This window comes from Siniperca chuatsi, linkage group LG7 (assembly GCF_020085105.1).
Source record: "Siniperca chuatsi isolate FFG_IHB_CAS linkage group LG7, ASM2008510v1, whole genome shotgun sequence".
Classification (NCBI taxonomy): domain Eukaryota; kingdom Metazoa; phylum Chordata; class Actinopteri; order Centrarchiformes; family Sinipercidae; genus Siniperca; species Siniperca chuatsi.
In genome coordinates this window covers 1,238,912-1,264,838 of record NC_058048.1, presented here as the reverse complement: position 1 = coordinate 1,264,838, position 25,927 = coordinate 1,238,912, and the positions used below count along the sequence as shown (strand labels likewise).

Genomic DNA, 25,927 nt, shown 5'->3' with positions numbered 1-25,927 from the left:
TGGATACAAAATTCAGAAGGAAATCAAGAGGAGCAATTTTGTAGAAACCAACAACCCCAGTGTCTCAATGTTATCTCTTTAAAATTATTTCATTATCATTTTGTTAGTGTTTTTACATGTTGAGAAATATGTCTGAAATATTTAATGTTTTAAGTGAGCAGTATTACAGTATTTGTGATAGTAATTTCTTTTACACCAAGACAAAAAAAAAAAAAAAAGTAATTCATGGAAAATAAAAATGCCTTGAATACATACATACACACAGTTTTTTTCCCCACAGCAACTGCTATAAAGCAGATGTTGACCAGGATTGGAAGGAAACTATATTCAGAGAAGCACTTACATTATATTTGTTTAGAAGTCCTACTGTATTCTAAATGGCATTGTTCTTTCAGATTACACAGTTTTAATACAGTGAGACCTTTGAAACCCACCTTATTTGCCGTAGTGAGTCTATCTTAACTCTGTCATAGCCTCCATAATCAACATATCTAATCTCGACTTCATTTGTTTCTTTATAGAAGGTGATGACCTGAGCTCTCCACCAGGCTCCTTCCACCGCTGGAGCTGCACAGATCACACCAACTGGAGACAGACAGAGACGGATATTAAAACTGTAGTAGCAGTGCGACAGTCTTGACTTTAGTCATGGCAAGGAAAAAATACTGCTGACTTTAATACAAGTATTAATTTTCAAAATTATAAAGTAAAAACAGCAATTTATGTGTAAGACAAGAAAAGACAAAAATACCCCTGTGATGACAGCACCTGCTGCCAAACAATTGATTTAAATGTCTAACTCTCCTGCACTCACACACACTACTACTACTCAACTTACATCCTCTGCTTAAGCAGAAGTATATACTCTGCAAACGGTGTCATTTTAAAGTGCGAAACAACAAGAAGCAGCCACAACAGGCAAAATGGATTCTTGTGGATGGAGTACATACGAAACACTTTTCTGATGGACTGATAGCTTTACTTGTTTGATTTGATACTTTTACTTTGGTTAATTTTTTTAAACCTTTACAATAAAGACAAATTGTCCTGTGTTGCTGTTGCTTGTAGTTTAGTTATTAGTGTTTGTCTTTGTTACCCCTTTTGTAGCTAAAATGCTTAGGTCAGTTTGGTCCATTCTTCTTGGCAGCAGTTATGGTTATGAGTGCAATATGGCCAGTGCCTACAGCAGTTTAGCAAGCAATCTTTCATTCTGTCTCATGTTGGTGTTGCCATCCTGGAGACTCTTGTGCTGTCACTACACCAGCCGATACTGTCAGGAGCTTTCCCATCTGTGAGGCTCTTGCCTTCCCCTGCTTTTTATTAATGTACATGCTGATTCAGCAGCATTCACACTATTGTTATTGTAATTTTTATTAGTGTGAATGCTGATTTAGTAAACTTTTTGAAATCTTTTACAGTTTTTGAATGATCAGTTTTGGTTTTATGCTTTTTTCACTTTTCTGAGTTTATAGTAGGTGTGTATTGCACTGCTTAGAGTGTGTCACATGATCTGTGATGTCACCCACGGATGCTCTTCAGCCATTCTGCTTTTTCACAACTGCTGTACTTTATCCCTTGTAACTTCCACAACTTTCACTTTTCATACACATTTTCACATCAGTTAGTACAGACAAACTTGTCCTGGTTCAGATCATATAACTATTTAAGCCATAGGACATACAGTTTTTGAATTGTCTGCACCAAGAGAGCCCTTCAACTGTGTCATTATCGCTCTAAACGCTTGAGCAAAAACACCCCACAAGTGTGGGGACTTTTAAAACAGATTTCTCGGTTAATTTTTTAACTTTATCCACACAAATTATACATCTACATGTTCAACAATGCCTTCTGGTGCTGACAGTGAGTCATTTCACTGATACAACCTACAGGTTTTGAATAATGGTGTCTTTTTGGAGTGGAACTTGTACAGGTCTCGCTCTCTGTCTCAATGACTTAGCACTTTTCAAGCCCCAAATACAGGTACACACAGCTGATGTTGATTAGCTGATTAAACCTCCAGTGTGTTCCTCTGTTCTCACTGGTGGATTGATGTTGAGCTATTTTTGGCAGCTGGGATCCCTCTCTCTCCTTTTTAACACATGAGCAGACACCACAAACTGGTTTTTCCATCTTTGTAGGGATTTTTACTAACAGGCACAACACACACAGTTTTCCTATTTTTGTGGGGATTTTTACTGTTTTTTTTCCAACAATTTATTACAATTGAAGTGAAAAGCATTGGCAATATTACATTTTAAGTTCCAGCTTTTCTAGCAACGTATTTCAGCTCTCAGCTTCTTTAGGTAATGCTGTTCAGCTCCCAATTCTGCCAATTTTACATTTCAGCAGTACAGTCAATGCATTTGAGCTTTCAGATGTTTTAGGCAATTCATTTCACATATACATTTCCAGCAATGCTTACAAAATTATTTCAGCTGTCAGCATTCACACGCATTTTCTGCAGGAAATGTAACTTTCTAGTTTTATATTTGTGCTACACTAAACTGTCTACTTGCATAAATTATTTGTTAGCTGCCTATCAGGCCTGGAAGAGTGTTCCCTTTATTTTGATCCTTCCTAATGTTTCTTTCATTGTCAAGCTCTGGTGCCAACATCAACAAATACAAATGGATATGACTCGACTTTTAGTAAACTATGATGTTGGTGAGTTTTCGACTGCAAAGGAAACAAGTCCTCATGGTGGCATAGCCTCTGGGACAACCAAGGTTACCTTCAGCAGGTGAGGGCAGGCTAGGGGTGCCCGGCTGGGAGTAGCAGAGGAACATCTGCTGGTCAAGGCTTCGCAGAGCGTGGTAGGTAGGATGGGTGTGCTGCTGGACAAAGACGTGACCAGCTGACACGATGTTCACCACTATCACTTCAACTGTCACTCCACTGGGGAGCAGAAGCTGAGAAGACAAATGACATGTGAGGAATTGTTACTCTTCCAGTAAATGGCTTTCATGGTCCAGTCTGCCTTCCCTATAGCTAAAACCACACTTCATCCACAAAAACACAGCATCCTCAATTATTTTAGTGAGATCAGTGCAGGGATGCAGCTGCAGAAAACTCTGAGGGGGACGGACGGACAAAGTGGACAGGTAAAAAGGTGATCAAGTTTTGCCACAGTGAAATGCATTGGCCAATAAAACAAACAATCCAGGTAGAGCACCTTGTAGGTTGTAGCTTGTGTTATGGTCATTTTACTGTTGAATGTAGATGAAAATTACTGCTTTTGTATTGACTTTGCAGGCTTTTACTGTACTGCCTAAAATGAGAATAAACTTATGTGAGAAGTGTTTGTGTCTGATGAGTCTTTAACTGGACTTTCTAGTTTTATATTTTGTATGATTCTGGTATTTTACCAACCTGACACTGAAAATGGAACCGACTATCAGAACCATCCCTAACTATGAATGAATGCGCTTAGAGGTGAGGTATGCGATTCTAATCCAATACACGTCTTTTTGTCAAATTCAGCTAATATCTCCTCACGGTCCGCTAGCTGTCCGTTTAGTGTGAGCGTTGAAAAAAAAAAATCCAGTGTTTGTAAATGCTAAACAAACAAAGTGGCTCAGACCTAGCCACTCAACACTATTCCAGCCATGATTTGTGTCAGGTAACGTTAAATGACTTGCCCACGGACATTCAGCTTACTTTCTAGTTTGCAAAGATATGCTGTTGTTGTGATGTTAGCTATAGTAGCAGGGAGAGTTGTGAGTATCGCTGTCTGGAGCTGGTGTGCTGACTCTGGAAACCATCTCTCTGGCTGTTAGCTTTGCAGCAGCAACTGTAGGGACAGTTTGCTAACCCACTACCTAGCTAACATTAATTATATTACTTGCTGTGTTGTCGTTCACTCTATATCATGGTATTTGTCATGGTATTAGATTTCTCCAGAATCGCATACCCCACCTTTAAAGCTTTCCAGCCTCCTAAATTGTCGTGTTACTACCACACAACCAGGACTAATATGAAAGTTGAGGAACTTATTTCCCCTCAACTCTATGGCAAAGAACCATGATGCAAAAATGCAGCTATAATCTCTTAAGTCATTAAGCCTATCCCTCGCCTTTGGGTTGACATACGCTGGAAAGTGTAAAAATGCAGGCATTTTCAAGGTATTATCAGCCTTGCTAGTCTGGCAATATATTGTAGCAGCTAAAAAGCAACTCTCAAAATAAATATTTGCACAGAGTAGCCAGAGAGCCCGTTCTTACCCAGGAGGTCATGGGAAGTGACGGCAATGTGAGTGGGGGTGGCGGAGGTGCATATAGGTTGGTCAAGTCCAGATCTTTAAATTTCTTCCCAATCAAGGACAGGGCTTTGTCAACCTGCTGCTGTGTACCTGGAAAAAGATCAAACATAAGTCAAGTTTTAGGTGTGGTCCAAAACAACACTGATATAAAAAAGTGGAGTTCAATAGTTCCTTTGAAATGCTCAGATTTTTCTCATCCACTAAGAATCCTGATTCCAGTGTGAATCAATTCCCTCCCCCCAACCCCTTCAAAAAACATTAGGGGATGTAGGGACCTGGTTCCCCTGACTCACCATCTATGTGACAGATCTGGAACTCCTGTGTATAAGGCAGGGTGGAGATGTAGATCTTTGCGCCAGAGTTCTGCTTCAGGAAACTCACATATCTCCCCTGCTTCCCTATTAACCGCCCTACAAGATGCTGGTAAAGGAAGACAGGCAGAAGAGACAATAATATTTAAACTAAACAGTAGCTTTTAACAATTTATAAGCATGTGAACCAAACCCTAAGAGCCTAGCCACAATTCACTTTTCTAAATAGAAAAAAAAACAGAAAACAAATGCACATCACTAATTCCCTATAAAAATCACTAGCATCTATTAAGTTGTCTCTTCGGACAAAAATATTTAAATATTTTTGAAATATTAAAATATTTCACTATCACATTATTATGACTGAAATCCAAATCTTGTGTTTAAAGACAGCCAACAAAGTTTGTCCCTGTTTTAGAAAATAGAAAAACATGGTGGCCTACACAAGCTAAGTTTTTTTCCAATTACCAGGGCTAGTTTAAAAGGTTAGTTTGAGAGATTCATGAATTTGGAGGCTTATCAGTGTGGCCGCACCTGCCAAGACCAAAACTGATTCTAATTTGTAACCGAAAACTGGTTCCAAATTAGAACTGAATCCAAAATGCCAAGAATCGGGTACCCGTTATAAATTTGAATTTCGTTTCTGCTTATTCCTTATTACTGATAACCCTTTATTACTGCAAACCAAGGCTACATATCTGCAAGGACTTGTCTACGTCATGCTGGAACTCACGCATGCGTAGGTCTAAAATGGTGGGTCTGTGGGGGCTCTCTGGCTCTGCAGGTCGATGATATTGCAACAGCGTGTCAATTTGTTTAGATATGAGCATGCATGGCGGATGTCACAACAGTAATGAAAGATGGACCGTGGTAAATGGTCAAAAGTGTTGCTTCACTTCAACAGAAAATGACAAGGCAACATGCAATGCATGTAAGTAGCTAAATAGCTGTAAATCAGGTTGCACATCAAATGTGACCAAACATTTAAGACAGCACGGCGTCGATCTGAAAGAATGTTCAGTATTTGATGTCTTGCAGTCTCCTAGCCCAAGTGTGTTATCAGCCAGCACTAGTAACTCCAGTAGAGCCAGGGATACCAACACCATTCTCTTTGGTCATCTTTCCATTTATTGCCAAAGAGAAAACTGAGGAGTGTCAAATATCACAGCATCCACAAGAAAACGTATGTACTGACTGTGGCTCATACATTTATATTGTATCTTTTTGTTATCTAAACATTTGACCTCTTTTAAAAACAATATTGGAATTGAAACTGGGAATTGATACGAAGAATCTGAAGTGTGGTTGCTGCCGCTGTTTCCCTGGCCCTCGCCATTACGTGTTAAAGCACTTTCAGACAACGCATCAACGGCACCACTGCGCTCTGAAATACATTTCCAATGGCTTGCGCTGTGCCACAACTAGATTGAACTTTGGGCGCAGAGTGCGCTGAGCCCAGCAGCGAGTGCAGTGCAAATCACATTGTGTCTGAAAGGGCTTTAAAAGCTGTGCACTGGCATCTGCTGCCCACCAGCTGCTAACAGCTAACAAGCTTTCCTCCTGCCAATTTCAACACGGATTTGTGTTCACAATGTAGCATTATCATGGAAAACATAGAAGCCTGGCTAAAGGTAACTAAAATGGTAATGGACTGTACTTGTATAGCACCTTTCTAGTCTTCCAACCACTCAAAGCGCTTCACATTCACACACAGCATCTGCCATCAGTGTATGAATAACTGCTCATCAGTCCAAAGAAACTAATCATCACACACACTCACACACTGAAGGCACAGCTTCCGGAGCAATTTGGGATTCAGTGTCTTGTCCTGTAATCCACGTATAAAGAGATCTACTTGTTGTCCAGATGAATGTTGCCTTTCTCCTGTGCAAGCTGGAGGACCTCTTCCTTGTGGGTGAAGTTGAGGAATTTTGCGATGATAGATGTCTGTCTGAAACTTCCCTGAGGCGGTGAGCTATCTCCACCATGATAGGGGATGGAAAGTTGTCACAGCCCAGGATCTTCAGTAGGAGCTGCTCCAGGAACTCCGCTGTGTCCCGTCCCTCCATCTTCTCCGGTATATTAATAATCCTCATGTTGGAAACGTTGCTTGCCATCCCCTACAGATGGCTTGTCAATTTATTGCTGTATTGCAATATTGCGGTTATCGCGACAGCCCTAGCTGGCTCTACATACCCCTCCATGCTGACAAACTCTGGGAAACTCAAGAGTCAGCTTATGCATGGATAACTTTACACGTCAAATACTTTCAGGAGAGGGACAAAATGGCCTACATTAAAAATGGCTCCATGAGGAGGTGCCAGCAGGGTATTAAAAAAAGGTAAATGGCTACATTTATATAGCGCTTTTATCCAAAGTGCTTTACAAGGTTTTTGTCGTTCATTCATGCACACACTCAGAGTTACCACGCAGGGTGTCGGCCAACCATCAGGAACAATTTGGGGTTCAATGTCTTGACCAAGGACACTTTGACATGTGGACAGGAGGTGGTGGAGATTGAACCGTCAACTCTCATCAGTGGACAACCTGCTCTCCTGAGCCACATTAGACTGAAATTTAAGCAGTGTAAGTAGCCAAACGCTAGATGCAATAGTAGCATTCATCCAGGAGTACCTGAAGCGCTACTGGTGATAGTATTTGTGGCACTTATTGAAAATACTCTCAGCTCAAAAACATGTATCGAAAAACTTTACACTACAAGCGGCACAAGGCTTCACTGAAGACGCTGATATGTGATATGTTTGGATACTCTTTAAAACGTAGGCGCTGTTGCGGGTTAAAAACTGCTATCATATCCGTATTTGAGGTTCACAGGCCAAACACAGACACGTATGCTCACTGGTTGCTATGGTGATTGCACCACTTGAGCGAGTGCATAGGGGAGGAGGAGCGAAGAAAAAGGAACATTTCTGTTAAAGTCAAAGCAGCAGCTGTTTGGCACTCCTGTCACTTTGAGGCTCACAGTGCCAAATGTATAAGTCTGTTTGATTCCATAGTTACACGTCTGTGACCAGCACAAAATACATTATGAACTTTAAATTATGTATGAATAGTGAAAACTGCATAAATTGAAGAGAAATTTTTACAGCTGCTCTCCACTAACGATGTGGCTCCAAACATTCTGTCCCATACACACCTATTGTAAAATCTGTAACTGTCTTAAAAATAATTAGCAATAATAAGCAATTTTGTGGAAACCTTGCTAGCTATCAAAATGCCCATTTAGCCCATTAAAGACTCGTGACTTTTTTTAAACTTTTAATAATTTTCCTACGTTAAAGTATGGCGAAGTTATATGGCACTTAGGGTTGAACTGCTGACCACCCTATACTGTAACTGGTTGACTGTGTGAACATTAAAAAGGGGAAAAACCTCTGACTGGAGTACCCTAAGCGGCTTGCATTGTTGTCTACCAGTGTCTCCTCTGGTACTACCACCAGGAGTAGCCAAAGCCAGACATCTTCCAACACTACATGTGCAATGCTAACTTGAAATTAAAGACTGATACCAATATTGACATCTTTGGATTTAAACTACAATTAGCCACAATTTTGTGCTTATATTCTATTTCGTTAAATGTGATCAAAACCCTTTAACACCAAATATGACGTTATTTATTAACCAAACATTAGCATTTTGTTAGGGTGCAAAAGCCTTCACAGTACTGTTGAAACACTGGACATTTAAACATTCCCCTGACACTGGTAAAGAGGAAGCTGCTTGGTGGCAATTCACACTGAAATTACTTCTCTGGTGAGGTGGTGTACAGTGTAAAGCTTTGTTTAAACTAGCATGAGACACCATGAGGTGTCTCTGCAGATGGTGCGGTGCGCGAGCCACAAGCGGGCACAGAGGATTTTATGCTTAACGTGTTGTTCGTTGCAGTACTCTCCAAACGCCAGGGGGCATACAAACAAAACATTCTGTAAAGAAGAAAGAAGTCAACAATTATTACCGGAAGAACGTAATTAAACAAATATGGCTACGCACACTGTCCTCAGCTCCTCAATGCTGAGGAAGAACTGATCTGTTTATGGTTATTATTGGTTTGTCTGTATTACTATCTTGTGAGGCCGATGGGTGCCATCAACGATGATGAGCTGCTGCATTCCATTGAGTGGAAAAAAAGTGTTTGGAAAAAAATGAGTGTGCAAATGTTTACAGTATAAAGAATGTGCATTGTGCCGAGATAAGCCACAGACAAACATTATGAGTACAAAAACGTTTTATTTAAAGTATTTTGAATATTGTTGACATGTGTTGTAAATCTAAAATAAAAACAGAACTACATACAAAAGAGCAGTTGCCTTTAATTTTTCACTGCCTCAAATAGTACCTGGTGTATTTTAAATTTAACCCGTTTGCGCCGGGTTTACTTGAGCTAGCATGTCCGCAACTACTGCTCAAAACCGAGAGTCTTCACTGAACGATGAAATGAAAAGTGCAAGGCATGCAAAAATTCAGAGGTGCATGACCAAGCACCGCAAAGACTTGCGGAGCCTTTGCGCTTGACGCAAGAGACGTGATGATTCCATTTTTGGCATGCGCACCCTCTCGCCGAGGACACTGCGTCCAGCATAAACCTAGCTCAAAAAGGGGTCAATATCATGTCACACTGATATGGTATTGTTTTCCTTCTTGTGTCAGTTGTCCTGACTCACCTTTGGCACCTCAATTTCCCAGATGATGAGCTCAGAGCTCAAGGAGGCAGCGCGGTTGCTCTGACTTTCCCCAGCACCCATAGTGCAGCCGCTGTCCACTGAGTCCATACTGTTCACATCAGAGCCTGGACACACACACACAAAATCATCATCACTTTTGCCAGCAATATTTACAGCAACACAGATGTTTTGGGGTCCAGTGCTCATCCTGAGGAATTTGTAGACAGGCAGGGTGCCCAGTGTTTTATTTAACAGAAATCATCATTTTAGTTATGAGACATCAACGTGATACTCAAAGAACAGTATCTACACTGTATTTTACATCACATGCACACACTGTCAGGAATATCACACTATGTGCAAGTATATACATTCAGTTGCAACCAAGAACAAACACCTTAATTCATAATACGTAACCCCAGCTCTGTTTGAAGATGGTCTCTGGCCTTAAGAATGTCCTCCTTGATCTTTCTCTAACCATCCACTGATTTTAAAACTATTAACTCATAACTAATCCTAACCAATATAGGGGCATCTGTTTTTGTGTGACTAGCTCCAAGAATCACCACAATGTGGGGAGGGGTTTGTGTGTCCCTGTGATCCTGGAGGCTGTGCTGTCGGAGGCAATAGCTCCTGGTATCAACTAGATATAGTTGGTCTCACTTCTACGCATAGCTCTGGGTCTGGAACCAAACTCCTGGAAAGGGGCTGGACGTCTTGGAAGGGATACCGCCTGGGGACTATAATTCTGTTGGGGGACTTCATGGTCACGTGGGCAATGATGGAGAAACCTTGAGGGGCCTGCCTGATCTGAACCTGAGTGGTGCTTTGTTGTTGGACTTCTGTGCTAGTCATTGATTGGCCATAACAAACACCATGTTCGAGAATAGGGTGGTCCATAAGTGTGCTTGCTACCAGAACACCTTAGGCTATAGATCGATGATCGACTTTGTGGTCGTATCATCAGATCTGTGGCCGTATGTCTTGGACACTCGGGTGAAGAGAGGAGCAGCGCTGTCAACTGATCACCACCTGGTCGTGAGTTGGATCAGATGGCAGTTGACACCTTGCATGGTAGCCTCTGCCATCAGTGTATGAATGTGTGTGAATGGGGTGAATGTGACATGTAGTGTCAAACGCTTTGAATGGTCAGAAGACTAGAAAGGCGCTATACAAGTACAGTCTATTTACCATGTGGTTCTGTTGGCTTCATCAGACTAACTTTCAGCACGCACTGGGGCAGTTTGCAGCAGAATGTGAAGCGGTTAGGGTGAGAGTCAGCACCTCCAAGTCTGAGGCCATGGTTCTCAGAAATGGAAAACGGTGGATTGCTCCCTCTGGGTTGGGAGTGAATTACTGCCCAAAGCAAATGAGGTCAAGTATCTCGGGGTCTTGGACAGCGAGATGGACAGGCGGATTGGATCGGCGTCAGTAGTAATGCAGGCATTGTACCGAACAGCTGGAGGGAGCTTAGCCGGAGGGCAAAGCTTTCGATTTACCAGTCAATCTACGTTCCAACCCTCACCTAAGGTCATGAGCACAGGGTAGTGACTGAAAGAATGAGATTGCGGATACAAGCGGCCAAAATGAGTTTCTTCCGTAGGGTGGCTGGGCTCACCCTTAAAGCTCCCTCTGGATTTCTGGAGTCATTACACTATCTCTGAGTAGAGCCACTGATCCTTCAAGTCGAAAAGAGCCAGTTAAGGTGGTTCGGGCATCTGATCATGATGACTCCAGGGCACCTCCCCTTGGAGGTTTCCCAGGCACGTCCCACTGGTACGAGACCCTGGGGTAGACTCAGAACACGCTTGAGGGATTAGATCTCATGTGGCTTGGGAATGCCTAGGGATCCCCAAGTAGGAGCTGGAATATGTTGCTGCGGAGAGGGACGTATGGACTACCTTGCTTAGTGTGCTGCCACCGTGACCTCAAAATGCAAACGCTACTTTTTGTTAGTGTTTGTAATGCATCTGTTGAGGACATCTTGGTTTATGTTGTCATTTTTGTTCTGGTTTATGTTTTAACCATTAGTGGATGGCTGACATTTCTTGAGTCCAGCGTTTGAGTTCTTGTCCCCTGTGTTGACTGTCCTTAAAGGGTTGACATCTCTGAGAACTGCTTCTGAGAACTGTCTTTTTAATTGTCCAGAACGTCTCAATGACAAATGCCGGTTCAGTTGGTTCGCATAAAAACAAATCTATTTAAGCTCGTACAGTGGACAAACCAGAAACCGACCTAACCCTACGTTGTTATAGCGCTACCACCATCTGCCAGGTTTGGGAACTGAAGCTGTTATGGAAGGCGGCGGCAATAGACGGGGTCCAAGCAGAACGCGAGCATTTGGATGCTTGTTCTTAATTAACAAGAAGCAAAACTCTTGATTTTCATCACTATATGCTCTGTTGAGGTTTATAAATCTACTTTTGATGTAGCTTATGACCTTCAGTGAAGATGTGCTTCACATGACTACATTTGTTGCAATGTTGATAAAAATTGATTGGCTTGTATAATTGAAACTGCTTGACATAAAAATTTCTAACAATTTAAGTTCAATGAAGTCTGTAGATGATCCTGACTAAGCTTTGGGACGATTGGCCGAGCGGTTTAAAATTTGACATTTTTAGAGCAGAAGACCAGTGGAGCAAAGATGCAGATGACATGAGAGATTAAAATGATGAAAGAATTTTGACTCTAGGCCAAGCCTTTTAAAGATAATTGCAAAAACGTGAACTTGATTAGTACAGTGTCACCTTAAGGTGACACATATGACAGCGAGTGTCATATGTGCCTGAGTAGTGGGTGGAATTTGCAACCCACCTGCCAATTTTGGTGTTTCTATGTCTTGTGGTTTTTGCTGCACAAACACTTTTGGCAGAATAGGGAATTTTCCACTTAATATGTCCTCAATAACCCTTGAAAACCTATCACATGCATGTATTGCTGCATTGTTGGCAAATAGGACTTGGCCACCTGGGGATTCGAACCGTGGACCTTTGAATCCCCAGAGGTTAGGACTTACTAACTTCAGCTCTCTAGTACCTACGGTGAAATTTTAAATGATTTTTGGAACTTCTGACTGCAATATAGATGAAAACTTGAGTTTACGCTTATAAACCATTCCCTTTTTTTGCCAATCATGACCAAACTTTATACAATCAATTCCGTAGAACATGTGGAAACATTTTCACTTATACCCAGGCAGGTAATTATGAGATATAAACTGTGCGGTCCCTAGAGGCAGAATATCCTAGGACTGCGCAGCGAAGCTTGGACCTAGCATCTGAACACGTGCACTAAGTTTGGTTAGAATAACTTAAACACTCAAATCAAAATTGGCTTATGTAAAATTGCACTAAACCCCAAAGTTTTGGCTGAAGTGCCTCTACCCTGGAAATTCTAAAAATGCTAAAGAAACTATAGCTAGCTACCTCACTAACACTGCAAACAGTTGTGATAAAGTATGAGTGACATGATGGTTGTCAGGGACAGGGTTATATTAGTTATATTGAAAGGGAAAAATGATTGGTTCATTGTTTATTGTTTATTAACTTTCCAGCTATGTATTTCAACTAGTTAGCAACTTACCATGAACACACCGCTTTGACTCCACTACGTCTGTTCAGCTGTGCACATGGAACTCTACTACATGTGCTGCGCGGTGCTGAGAGTATTGTAGAGATAGCAACAGCCCACATTTCCCAGCATGCACTGCCTAGTGCTGAAAGCAGTTTGTTACGTTACCTGCCTTATGTTCCAAATTGCAAATGTTATTTTGTTAGTGTTTGTAATGTGTGTGTTCAGAACATGGTTGTTTAGTAGTTGTCATTTTTGTGCTGGTTTATAGTTTTAACCATGTTGTGGGGAGGTGGCTGTTACACTTGACATGACACCAGTTGTGTTTTACTGGTATGACGGCAATGCTTTAGAGCTGCTGCTTCTCACTTATTTTACACTGCTTGCCACTGTAGTGACAGCGGACTCTGATGGATAAACTTTGTAGTGACACCAATATATTAACACAGGCCTTTCTGTATGTTTATTATACTGAAAATAAAACAGCTTTATATTGGCTCATATCAGAAAACATAACCGATTTATCGGTCGGCCAATATTGGCCTATTGCAGATGTATCGGTGTATATAACTCAGAAAAGGACTGGGAAAAAAAAGCTTAAAACTTTGATAAAAAAACTGATAATTGAAAAACTGTAAAAGATTTCAAAAAGCTGAATACAAGTTTAACAGTTGAAAATCATGTGACCAGTTTAAAGTTCTGTAGCTGCAAGTATGCAGAACTAGCAGCATTTCAAAGTGGAGTAGGTTTGAAGAGGATTTGAAGATCACTCCACTGACTTGCATTGTAAAAAATATATATAGAAAAAAGCTTAATATTTTAAAAAGTATAAAAAAAAGGTACAAAAGAAGAAAATTTGTAGCATAAATGTCCTTAAAGAGCTGAACATTGATATTTGAATGGTTTCTGTAGGTGAAAGTATGCAGAAGTAGTAAGCTATGAGTAAAGGAAAAGTCCGCTAGGCTAATTTATGCAGTAAAATGCCATAGGCTTAAGCTAATAATGTTGACGAGTAAAAAACAATTAATTTGTCTATGAACCTTGACAGTTATTATCCCCCTTCCGGCCCGTCTGCCCCTCCCCCCAACCCAGTCAACCTACGGGAGGGAAACACTGCATTCTGTTTCTACACTGTGTTCAGACTCAGAGATAATAAAACAGCTGCATGGACACTGAAAACCGTAACCGTCAAAACTGTCAGCATCACATACGAATGCTGGTATTTTGTATTGTATACCAGGAACTGAGGGTGGACACGTAAACTGAAACACTTAAGATTCAAATTCTTTTAAGTATCAGATAAAACAAAAATGTAATTACACTACTACTTATACTAATAACCAGAATAAACAGATTGATGTGCTGCGGTAAGCGTATTGTGTCATTTACAGTCACCAGTGTGTGTTTTACTACTAGCATATTTCTGCTGCTCTAGCTCATCACAGTTAATTGTGTTCAATAATAATTCTTAATTATAGTGATTAACTATCTGCTATAAACTTACACTAGTTCTGCTCAAGCACTCATAGCTCTCTCCTTCTTTTAATGACTTTCTCGCTAATCCCACAGTTTACACACTATTCAGTTTTGCTAGTTACTGTTTTTTAGCTTAGCAGCTAGTGATGGCTTCTCTCTCTCCCTTTCCTGCTCTCTCTTGCTCGGTGTGTCAAATGTTTAGCTATTCCTCTGCCTCCTTTAGTGGTAATGGTACATGTAATAAATGTAGTTTATTTGTAGCGTTGGAGGCGAGGCTTAGTGAATTGGAAACACGGTTCTGCACCATGCAAACTCAATCTTTAGCTACTGTAGTTAGCCAGCCCCCAGTAGCTGGTGCGGACCGACCGGAGGTAGCTCCTGTTAGCCGTCTCCCAGCAGCTCCCAAGCAGCCGGGAAACCAGGGAGGCTGGGTGACTGTCCAAAGGAAGCATAGCCCTAAGCAGTAGCCCACAGTTCACCACCAACCTGTTCACGTTTCTAACAAGTTCTCCCCACTCAGCGACACGCCCGCTGAGAAACCAACTGATTATTGGCAGCTCTATTTTGAGAAACGTGAAGTTAGCGACACCAGCGACCATAGTCAAATGTATTCCTGGGACCAGAGCGGGCGACGTTGAATCCTATTTAAAACTGCTGGCTAAAGATAAACGTAAATACAGTAAGACGGTGTAGTCCCTCATTCGGCCAGGAGTGTTCCATCGTAGAAAAGTTTTCAGTCGTAGTCATCTGGACACTGTTTTCAGAATCAAGATGTTTCGGCTTCCATCCGGAAGTCATTCTCAATTGTGAAAATGGTCTGAGAAATTTAAGCTAATCTGTGTTGCTTAAGCCCTGCCCTCAGGGAACAGTATTCCTGAGTGTCTGCTGTTTATCCTGCCTAGTTTGGCCTCTGTACTACAGACTATACCCTGGGGAAGCCATTCCATGCATCTATGGCCTTCCCAAAATTCACAAAGAATGTTCCACTCAGACCCATCGTGTGTAGCACAGATTCCATCACATCTGTTGGTGGGGAACACAGAACATCACGTAGAAAACACACAGAAATTTGTGGACAAAGTGAAACATCTCCAGTTGGACCCAGATGACGTAATGGTTTCGTATGATGTTGTGTCCTTGTTCACCTGCATTCCGACCTCAGAAGCAGTGACAGCGGTGAGGAGAAGACTGCAGGAGGACTCCACCTTGCAGGAAAGGACCAAGCTTACACCTGAACACATCTGCAAACTATTAGACATCTGTCTTAACACAACCTACTTCCAATTCCAGCACAAGCTGGGTGTAATCCGGACATTACAACATAGAGCCCAAGAAGTGCCCACCGGCTCAGAGGGTATGAAGAAAGAGGAAAGGCATGTCCAGAATGCTCTCTCAGCATGTGGTTATCCTACTTGGGCTCTCAACAAAGTTAAAAGAGCCAAAAACAGGACAAAAGGGAAACAGAACCAAGAAGGAACGGTGTCTCCATCCCTTATGTATCTGGACTGTCTGAAAAACTACAAAGGATCTTTAGACAGCACGATGTTCCTGTTTCCTTTAAACCAGGCAACACTTTACATGTTTAGCCGCATGTCTTCATTCTGCCGCTGGCTGTCGAGGTGGTGTCCAGCAAACGATGTGGGCTTTGTAGATAATTGGCGGACTTTCTGGAAAGACCTGTTCTGATTAAGAAAGACAACATTCATCCCACTTTGGATGGAGCAGCTCTCATATCCAGAAATCTGGCCAAGTTTATTAGTGGACCAAAACCACGAAAACTCAGAGTTCAGACCAGGAGGCAGAGTTGCAGTCCTACACGTATCTCTGCGCTTCCAGAGCAGTTATCCACACAAAACTCCTTAGTGACGGTGTCTGCCCCCAGTCCACTTAAGTTAATAAAATCTAAAGTTAACAAAAGAGGACTTATACATAAAAACCTAAACAAAACCGCTGAAATAGCACAACAAAATAGGCGAATTAAATGTGGACTCAAACATCAGCTCTCTGTCATCTAAATCATATTATTATATTGACTTATTTTGTCTTACTTAAACCTGGCTAGGTCATGAAGAATATGTTAGCCTAAATGAATCCACTCCGCCCAGTCATATTAATACTCATATTCCTCGAGGCACCGGCCGAGGAGGTGGAGTTGCAGCCGCAGCCATCTTCGACTCAAGCCTATTAAATCAACCCTAAACCTAAACTAAATTATAACTCATTCGAAAGCCTTGTTCTAAGTTTTTCTCACCCAACCTGGAAAACACGACAGCCAATTTTATTTGTTATAGTCTACCACGCTCCTGGTCCTTATTCTGAGTTTTTAAATCAAGTTTAGTCCTTAAAACAGATAAAGTAATTGTTGTAGGTGATTTCAATATTCATACATGCCAAGGCAAAAATTCTTACTCTAGACATCTATCTGATATTGCTGTGGCTAGAATCACTTGATTCTATCACTCCTCTAAAAAAGAAGATAATAAAACAAAGAAGGTTAGCTCCGTGGTATAACCCCCAAACCCGCAAATTAAAGCAAACATCACGAAAAATTGAAAGGAAATGGTGATCCAACAACCTGGAAGAATCCTGTTTAATCTGGCAAGATAGTCTTAAAACATATAGGAAGGCCCTCCGTAATGCCAGAGCAGCTTACTACTCATCATTAATAGAGGAAAATAAAAACAACCCCAGGTTTCTTTTCAGATCTGTAGCCAGGCTGACAGAGTGTAGCTAGCCCTCAGTAGTAACGACTTCATGAGCTTCTTTAATGATAAAATGTTTTAGAGAAAAAATTCATTTAATCCTGACTTCAACCCTTGCCAACTTGTCTTCAAACACAGGAACCTTGGAAACAGCTGTAGAGCCTGATGTGTGTTTTGGCTGCTTTGCTCCTGTCAATCTTCTTCAGCTGACTTCGACGATTAATTCATCTAAGCCATCAACCTGTCTCTTAGACCCCATTCAAACTAGGCTGCTTAAAGACATTTTACCCTTAATTAGCACTTCTTTACTGGATATGATCAATCTGTCTTTATTAATAGGCTATGTACCACAATCCTTTAAAGTAGCTGTAATTAAACTGATTCTTAAAAAGCCCACTCTTGATCCGGGGGTTTTAGCCAACTACAGACCTATATCTAACCTTCCCTGTCTTTCTAAGATCCTTGAGAAAGCAGTCGCCAATCAGTTATGTGACTTTCTAAATAATAATAGTTTATACGAGGATTTTCAGTCAGGATTTAGAGTGCATCATAGCACAGCGACAGCACTGGTGAAAATTACAAATGACCTTTTAATTGCATCAGACAATGGACTTGTCTCTGTACTTGTCATTAGATCTTAGTGCTGCATTCGACACCATTGACCATCACATCCTATAACAGAGAATGGAACATGTAATTGGCATTAAAGGAACCGCACTAAGCTGGCTTAAATCCTATCTATCAGACCGATCTCAGTTTGTACATGTTAACGGTGAGTCCTCTGTGCACGCGAAAGTTAGTCACAGAGTTCCACAAAGTTCTGTGCTTGGACCAATTCTATTCACCTTATATATGCTTCCTCTAGCAATATCATTAGGAAACACTCCGTAAACTTTTATTGCTATGCAGATGATACCCAATTATATCTATCGATTAAGCCAGATGAAACTAACCAGTTAACTAAACTTCAGGCATGCCTTAAGGACAAAGACCTGGATGACCTGCAACTTTCTGATGTTAAACTCAAAATTAATTATTTATTTATTTATTTTTTATTTATTTATCTAAAAATATAGTTACTCTAGATGGCATTGCCTTGGCCTCCAGCAGACCCGTAAGGAACATCAGAGTTATCTTTGATCAGGATTTATCCTTTAACTCCCACATGAAACAAACTTCAAGGACTGCCTTTTTTCACCTACGTAATATTGCAAAAATCAGGTACATCCTGTCTCAAAATAATGCCGAAAAATTAGTGCATGCATTTGTTTCTTCTAGGCTGGACTACTGCAATTCCTTATTATCCAGCTGCCCGAATAAGTCCCTTAAGACTCTCCAGTTGATCCAGAATGCTGCGGCACGTGTACTGACAAAAACTAGGAAAAGAGATCATATCTCTCCAATATTAGCTTCTCTGCACTGGCTCCCTGTAAAATTTAGAATAGAATTTAAAATCCTTCTCCTCACCTACAAAGCTCCCAACGGTCTGGCACCATCGTATCTTAAAGATCTCATAACACCATATTATCCGACTAGAACACTGAGCTCCCAGGTTGCAGGGTTACTTGTGGTTCCTAGAGTCTCCAAAACTAGAATGGGAGCCAGAGCCTTCAGTTATCAAACTCCTCTTCTGTGGAATCAGGTCCCAGTTTGGGTTCGGGAGGCAGACACCATCTCCACATTTAAGAGTAGGCTTAAGACTTTACTCTTTGATAAACTTTATAGTTAGGGCTGGCTTGGGTGAGTCCTGAACCATCCCTTAGTTATGCTGCTATAGGCCTAGACTGCCGGGAGATTTCCCATGATGCGCCTCTTTCCTCTCTCCTTCTCTCCCTCTCCATCTGTATGCATTTTTATCCCATTACTGCATGTTACTAACTCAACATCTCTCTCCCATAGTTCTGTGCTTTCTCGTTTCTCTCCTTCTGTTGCTTTCAGCAGGTATTTTTGCCTCCGCTGAGGCTGCGAGGTCTGGGCCTGTGGTTGTGGGCCGCCTGCTGCCCCCGTGTTCCTGCTCGACAACTGCTACTACAATTATTGTTATTGGCTCTGTTACTGACGCTGACATTATTCTTCCTATAGCTGTCATTCCTATTATTACTAATTTATTAATAAAATTAACACTATAATTACTATACTACTATAAAAAATAAATAAATAAATAAAAATCTACGTGGTCTTTGCATTGTGCCTCCCAAACCCATCCCCTCTCTCAAAACCCGGCAGCGGCGGATGACCGCCCACCATTGAGTCTGGTTCTGTCCAAGGTTTCTGCCTGTTTAAAGGAAGTTTTTTCTTGCCACTGTCACCAAATGCTTGCTTATGGTGGGATTTGTTAGGTCTCTGTAATTAATATTATAAAGAGTATGGTCTAGACCTGCTCTATAGGAAAAGCGCAATAAGATAACTTCTATTATGAATTGGCGCTATCTATAAATAAAATTGAATTGAATGTCTCACCTCCAGACTGGTCTGTCTCCACCTCACATGTCCCATGAGCTCCATTCCTCAGGCCCATTCCATTGACCCTCTTTATCTCACAAACAGCATCCACTGAGCTTTCTTCGGTTACAGCCAAAACCGTTGCTTCTGTGGCGGTCTCAACCAGTGACTGTGGCTTTGTGGCTTCTCTTGCTGACAAGTCTGTAACCTGGATCACATCCATTTGGTTGTCAAACATGCTGTTCTGGAGGTCCTCACTGCCAATGCCATCCTCAGAGTGGCATGTGCTGCAAGCTGAGTCCTCAGCCAGTGCAGCTGCTTCATCAACTTTCAGTTTCATGTTCATGAAAGGGGTACTTTGTGCAGCTTGGTGTGATGGTGTTGGCCAACGGCCTCTCTGTGCATCGTTTTCCTGATGAACCCTGTGACTGACCTCAACAGGCTCCCATACTGGATCAGAGGAGCATCCATTAGGCATCCCTAGATCTTCTTTCTCGGTTGCCTCTCTAGACTCACAGCTTATTTTAGAGGGGCTTATCAGTAGATGGTGGTGCTGCTGTGCTGCTGTGATTGTCTCCTGTTGGAAGCATAGTCTGCCACTACCCAGTGGTGTGCTGCTACTGCAGCTGGGATGGCTTTTGTCTGTGACCTGGCAGCTGGTAACACCAAGGACCTCCTGGGTGGCTGCCGAGATGACCTCAGTTATGAATTCAGCTGCCAGAAGCTCGAGATCCTGCTCCTCTCCACTGCATACCTGGATGTCCTCTGGAGTCACTGATGGGGTGGTGGAGTCTTTGATCGTGGTCAGGGCTGTGGAGGCCGGGGCCAGGGAGGTAGGTGTGCTGGTTAGAATGTGTTGGTGGAAAACCTGCGCTGAAGGGGGTGTCTCTAGAGAGTCTGCCTCTGATGACATCACTCTCTGCACTTTGGCTGGGGTGACTGCAAAAACAACCATCTCATCTTGTGAATTAACAGTGCTGTTGTGCATTGCAACTTCCCCCTCTGGCTCAGGCCTCTCTGCATCAGAAAGGTGTGCAGTTGTGAGGGAGATGGTGACTTTGGTAGACTGGCAGGGCAAGATGACCTCTTCTACTGTGGCTTCTGGAGAAGAGACTGGATCTTTGACTATGCGTTTCTCCAGCTCTTTCACCAGGGGAGGTGATGAGCTTTTCTCTGGGTCTTTATGGTCTTGTGATGACACCTGCAGGCTGTCTTCTTTGCCAGGGAAGACTGATGGTTTATTGACCTCTCGTGTTATTATGCCAAGGTGAGGGGCAGCTTCTTCAGAACTTTGTTCCAGTGAAGGTGCTGCTTCTGTGTCCTGGACATGGATCTGGGAAATATTTTCATGTTCCGTTCTCTGGTTACTGACCTTTGGAGGTCTGTGGGTGGGGCTTTCTGTGTCATTTGTGGGGGAAACAGTGCCTTTCTCAACCAAACCGTTGCTACCCTCTGCTGGAGATATTCTAAGGCCTATAGCGGTTGTAGCCCCTTCTGGGCTGTCATGGCTGATGAGCCGTTCTTTCTTCCGTGAGATGTACCACCACCAGCCGATCAGTGCAAGGACTCCGGGCAGAGTGTAGGGCACAACAGAGCGAAACCTCAGCGGCATTTCCTCAGGACACTAACAGCTACACCTGAAAGTTACAAAGACACACACAGATTTGTATTAGTTGAGGGACGTTTCACATTGAACACAATTTATAGCAAATGTGGAAAAACTTGTCTAGATATGCCTGTTGAGCACAGGCTGATTTAAGGATTACCCTTAATTTTACCCTTTAATTTAGTCTTTCACCCAACATATACTGGAAAGTATGCTAGATCCCATGCGACCCCAAAAAACAGTAAGCAGGTATGAAATCAGTTCTATATCACATCTTCTGAAATCCTCTTGAAAATATAATAAAAAGATATTCCATTGTACAGTCACACGACAACTTGCCAACTCTAATTACCGAGTTCATGAATATTTTAGAACCTAAAAAGTGGCGTTATGGCGCACACACACACGACTGAGAACGTCTGATAGATCCTAAAAACAACAGGATACTTGACAGATGTTCTGATCAGGTGATTTGTCTCTGATCCCAATCCAAAACCTTTAATATTGAGTATTTGCCAATATCATGTCTAGTAATCAAAAAGAGACTGAGCTTTATAATTGCTGATACCCAATCCACTAAAAATTGCCTGTCAGATCGGGCCCCAATCCCGATCTGAAATTGGCTTGGGACATCCCTACTAAGAAAGAACTATAAAAAAAATCTAACTTGTTTCTCTTTAAAAAGGTTGCAACAAAATTAACAGGAGAATCAGGCACATATCAATCCAGCACAGCCAGTACCTTCCTACAAATCAGTCTAAGGTTATGTTCAGATTGACTTCAGCTCTGCATGGGAAAACACAGGGTCATCTGGCTCAACTTTTGCCACAACGCAGCACGACGTGATCTGGTAAGGTGCTGCATTGGCCAATGAAATTACACGTGCCAATTCCAGGTGGATTACTTTGTAACATGAACGCCGTATTTTTACTGTTTACCTCACGATCGTCACGCTGAAAGATAAAATAAAATAATGTAAATCCTATCTCTGTGTACTATAAACCCCAGTGCAGTGTTTTGGCATCTGATAAACCTTCAAATTCACTTATCTGTTAGTCAAACTCACTTTCCTGGATCATATTTCATTGTCTAACTGGTGCCCGAAGTCCCCACCAACACAACGTGGTCTGAATGCCAGCTAAAACTGCTTAAGAGGTTCATTTTATGTAAAGACTCCTTTTGACTACTAAATAATATTCTGTGGAAAATGCTCAACTAGAAAGACAAACCCTTTAATCTCAAAGTCAAATATACCTCAAAGAATGAAACACAGCAAGAACAAAGAGAACACAGATGTGGTTGAAGGTCTTAAGAGTTACAAAATGATTTAGGAAATCAGCCCCAACTGAAGACACTGGAACAGCCCTCTGCATATCCAAATCCTGGACAGGAGGTGACTCCCAGTCCATGTTTAAAAAAGACCATGTGCACATGCCTTTCCTTAACAAGCCCGGCCAGGTCTGCCAGGAGGAATGGGGTGTGTGTGTGTGTGTGTGTGTGTACTTTTGACCTCTATGACTGCTGGCATTCCCACCTGCTCTACGTAATCAACTCCTGGCCCTCTGCAGGCTAACAGCAGAGGCCTGGGATATACTTTCAACATTAACAACAGAAAGAGCTGCTTTTAGGGGTGCAACAGTACACAAAATTCACGGTTCGGTATATACCTCGGGTTAGGGTCACTGTTAGGTACGTTTTCGGTACAGCAGGGAAAAAAATAATTATTTTTGTAATTTATTTTGAAAAATGTAAACATTAAACAGTGGCTCATTGGCCATGATTCTTACTGTAACAGTTAATGCACTCAAATACTGTCATATTGTCAATAAGAAAAATAAATAATTAAATTACACAAATGTCAGTAAGACTCTGACCTGTTTTTTCCTCAACAACTACAGCTGGTGCTCGTTTATACAGGGCAGGCACAACAGACTGACTAAAATGCACACTCATATTATAGTGGCTCAAGCACTTCGTCCATATTCTTTATTCTCCACGACAAGTATGGTCGCACATCTGTAGAGATATACACTGTGATAGCATTAGTTATTTGTTTGGCATGGTCCGAATCTGCAGTGAGAGGCTGCCTTAATGCTGTGGGGAGAAGGACTCGCCTTTCGGTCTGTTTTTGTCTCATTCTGCTAATCAACACATTCAGGTGATGCTGTCGTAAATGACATGTTTGAAGTGTTTCCACAGACATAACCAACTTCAGATGAACAATATCGGCATACAGTTTGACAATCATAGTTGCCCATCGTAACTAACTGGGAAACCGTAATGCTCCTATACAGTGGATTTAAATGTCATGGAAGGATCCTTCAGCTCTGGTCTCTTATTTGTGTTTACCATTTGGAGGCAGTGGCAGCTTGACTAACCTCACTAACCGGGCTAACAGTGGATAGACAGCAACTGGTGCGCTACCAAAATGTTCCGGGTAAAACTCGTGCTCTAGAATTTCTGTTCAACGCGTGCTTTTAGTCGTCATAAATAGACTTTTCAGACGATTTTTAATTCCCTATTTATTGATATTTATTCATACTTCTATTACTACTGTGCAATATCCACCGTCTCATTTTTATTTATTTTTGTATTATTATCATCATCATCATCATCATGTAAACCCACTTTGTACTGTACACCCTTTTTTAATTTTAAACTTATACCCACTTGGTACTTAATTTATCTTACCTGTATTATAGTGTATTATATTTTTTGCTCAGTACTATTATTCCTGTGTGTGCTGACGTGATAGTGAGCTGCTATGTAACAAAAGAGTTTTCCCTCGGGGATCAATAAAGTATTTCTAATTCTGATTCCATTTTGACAGTAATAGTTTGGGTCACAGGGCGTACTGATCCGAGGAAGACGCATACCCAACATCCTGTACTGAACGGTTCGGGACGAATACATGTACCGCTTACACCTCTAGCTGTTTTATAGGAATTTGTTGTGCCAGAGCAAAAAAATAACAGTTAATTAGGGCTGTCCCAAATTAAGGATGCACTTATCCGATACTGATTTAAACAGCCGAAACGGGTATCGGCGACGATGAGTTTACGCCTACGTGCGCGGCCTACGTCATGTGTCAACAGCGATTGTGATTCACTCTAAAAACACCGTCGCAAAATACAGCTGGAGTCAAAAATCCAAAATGCGATTTTTGGGCGACTTTATAAAACATACTGCTGACAAAGAAAATCAAGAGAGCTGACAGATACAGCCTGTATGTGTCTGTTCCTATATGATACAGTGAGAGAGAAACAGAAAGAGGCGGGGCAAGCCAGTGTGTGCAGCAGTGTGTCGTAAAGGTATAGGTGTGTGTGCGAATATCCAAATCCCAAAACTGAAAAATATTCGTATCCAGCCCTACAGAGCCCTACTGTGTTTATAAGATCTCACATTGTGCTATATTCATTTAAAGTGACACCATTTATAAAACTCCAAGGTATCCTATTACTTTTAATGTTTTAGCTGTCTGAAATACGTTTCTGAAAACTCCACAGTATTCCATGAATTCAGTGACCAGTGGGGACTCTCCTCTAAGAATGTCAACATTTAGGCAAGAGGGTGCAAACACATGAATGTACCGGGGCTGTGGCCCTGGTCTTGAATAATGCATAGCCATGAAGACTCATTCCAAAGAGGTGGGAAAGACTACACCATCCACACATCAGTGTATAAAATTGCTAAACAATTTCAAATGGTTAAAATTACGAACACTTCCTGTGTATTTCTTAAAAACTTTACCCCTTATCAACCCCCCCCCCACGTAATCCTTTAAACTTGATATTTTGAATTTGTACATTTGATTTAATTTTTTTTGCACACTTCACATAATTTACTTAGTTCCCTCAAAATTATTATAGTGTTGAGTTACTGTAGCAAAAGGAACTAGTGTTACATGTTCTTAGCAAGTCAAGTGAGTTAGGGAGAAACACCCAAAGAGGTAGCAACTAGATAGCACTTATATTTTAGTAACGAGATGTTAAATAACTGAATTCATTCCCTCATATTCATTCAGATTTTTTTACTGGTCACATTGACACTCCTATAGACAGCTTTAATGCTACATTTGACATTGCTCCAGTACTCATTGTTGTGCAAGAACAAGTCAAGAACAATTGAGCTTCTTAGGTTTAATACAGATTAGATTTTTAACTGAGATACAAGGATATATCCTAGGTTTGGCTGTTTAATACAACACTATTATCTTATGCCACTTTAATCCATGCATTGTGTCTGTTCTATTATATCATGTACAAGAATTATTAGTGTGAGGAAACTAATCAGTGGTTTATCAAAAACAAATTTTTGCCTAATACATGTCAGGCTCTGATCTCCTCTTTCGAAGAAAAGCATGTTTTTGTCAGTATCTGCACCTTATAGGGACGCTTTCAAGGATCCATGAGGTAAAGGAAAGAACAACAATGGCATGTCAAAATGTTGCCAAAAATTTTCAGTCATTTGTGCTAATCTTCTTCATTGATTGATGGAACTTGGAAAATGTGTTTAGTAATGCATCCAGAAAAGGTTTTGCAGCTATCTGAACCAACCGACCGTCTCACAACAGGTCAACTCAACTGGTGGAAATAAGAATACAGCAGAAGCATTGCAATAACACGACAAATATCGTTGGCTGACAGAACCACGGAAATCATTACTGGAATTACTGGATCATGGAAAAAAACTTGAACCATGTGTTGTGTATCCCAGCTTAAGATAGGTGATCAATCACATTTAACATTTATTCACTGTTATTTTATTTATTTTAAAATCAAAGTTATTCTTAATACATTCAAGGCTGCTCAAACATCCAAGTACTGAAAGTCAGCTCACAAAAAGAATAGCGCCAATGAGCTCCATTGTTTGAACAA

General features: G+C 41.4%; 1 protein-coding gene across 2 annotated transcripts in view; it reads right to left on the bottom strand.

The window, feature by feature from the left end:
* akap1b (A kinase (PRKA) anchor protein 1b) overlaps positions 1–25,927 on the bottom strand; it is a 41,578-nt gene that overhangs the window by 8,223 nt on the left and 7,428 nt on the right. For both annotated transcript variants that reach the window (XR_006378551.1, XM_044202275.1), the window contains exons 3-8: positions 19,463–21,081; positions 9,252–9,376; positions 4,552–4,678; positions 4,221–4,348; positions 2,732–2,909; positions 435–585 (exon numbers count right to left, since the gene is read on the bottom strand). Coding sequence is in view for 1 of the 2 variants with exons in the window: in XM_044202275.1 (XP_044058210.1) it covers positions 435–585; positions 2,732–2,909; positions 4,221–4,348; positions 4,552–4,678; positions 9,252–9,376; positions 19,463–21,056 (2,303 nt within the window). In the remaining variant the exon portion in view is untranslated. The remainder of the gene's footprint in view (positions 1–434; positions 586–2,731; positions 2,910–4,220; positions 4,349–4,551; positions 4,679–9,251; positions 9,377–19,462; positions 21,082–25,927) is intronic.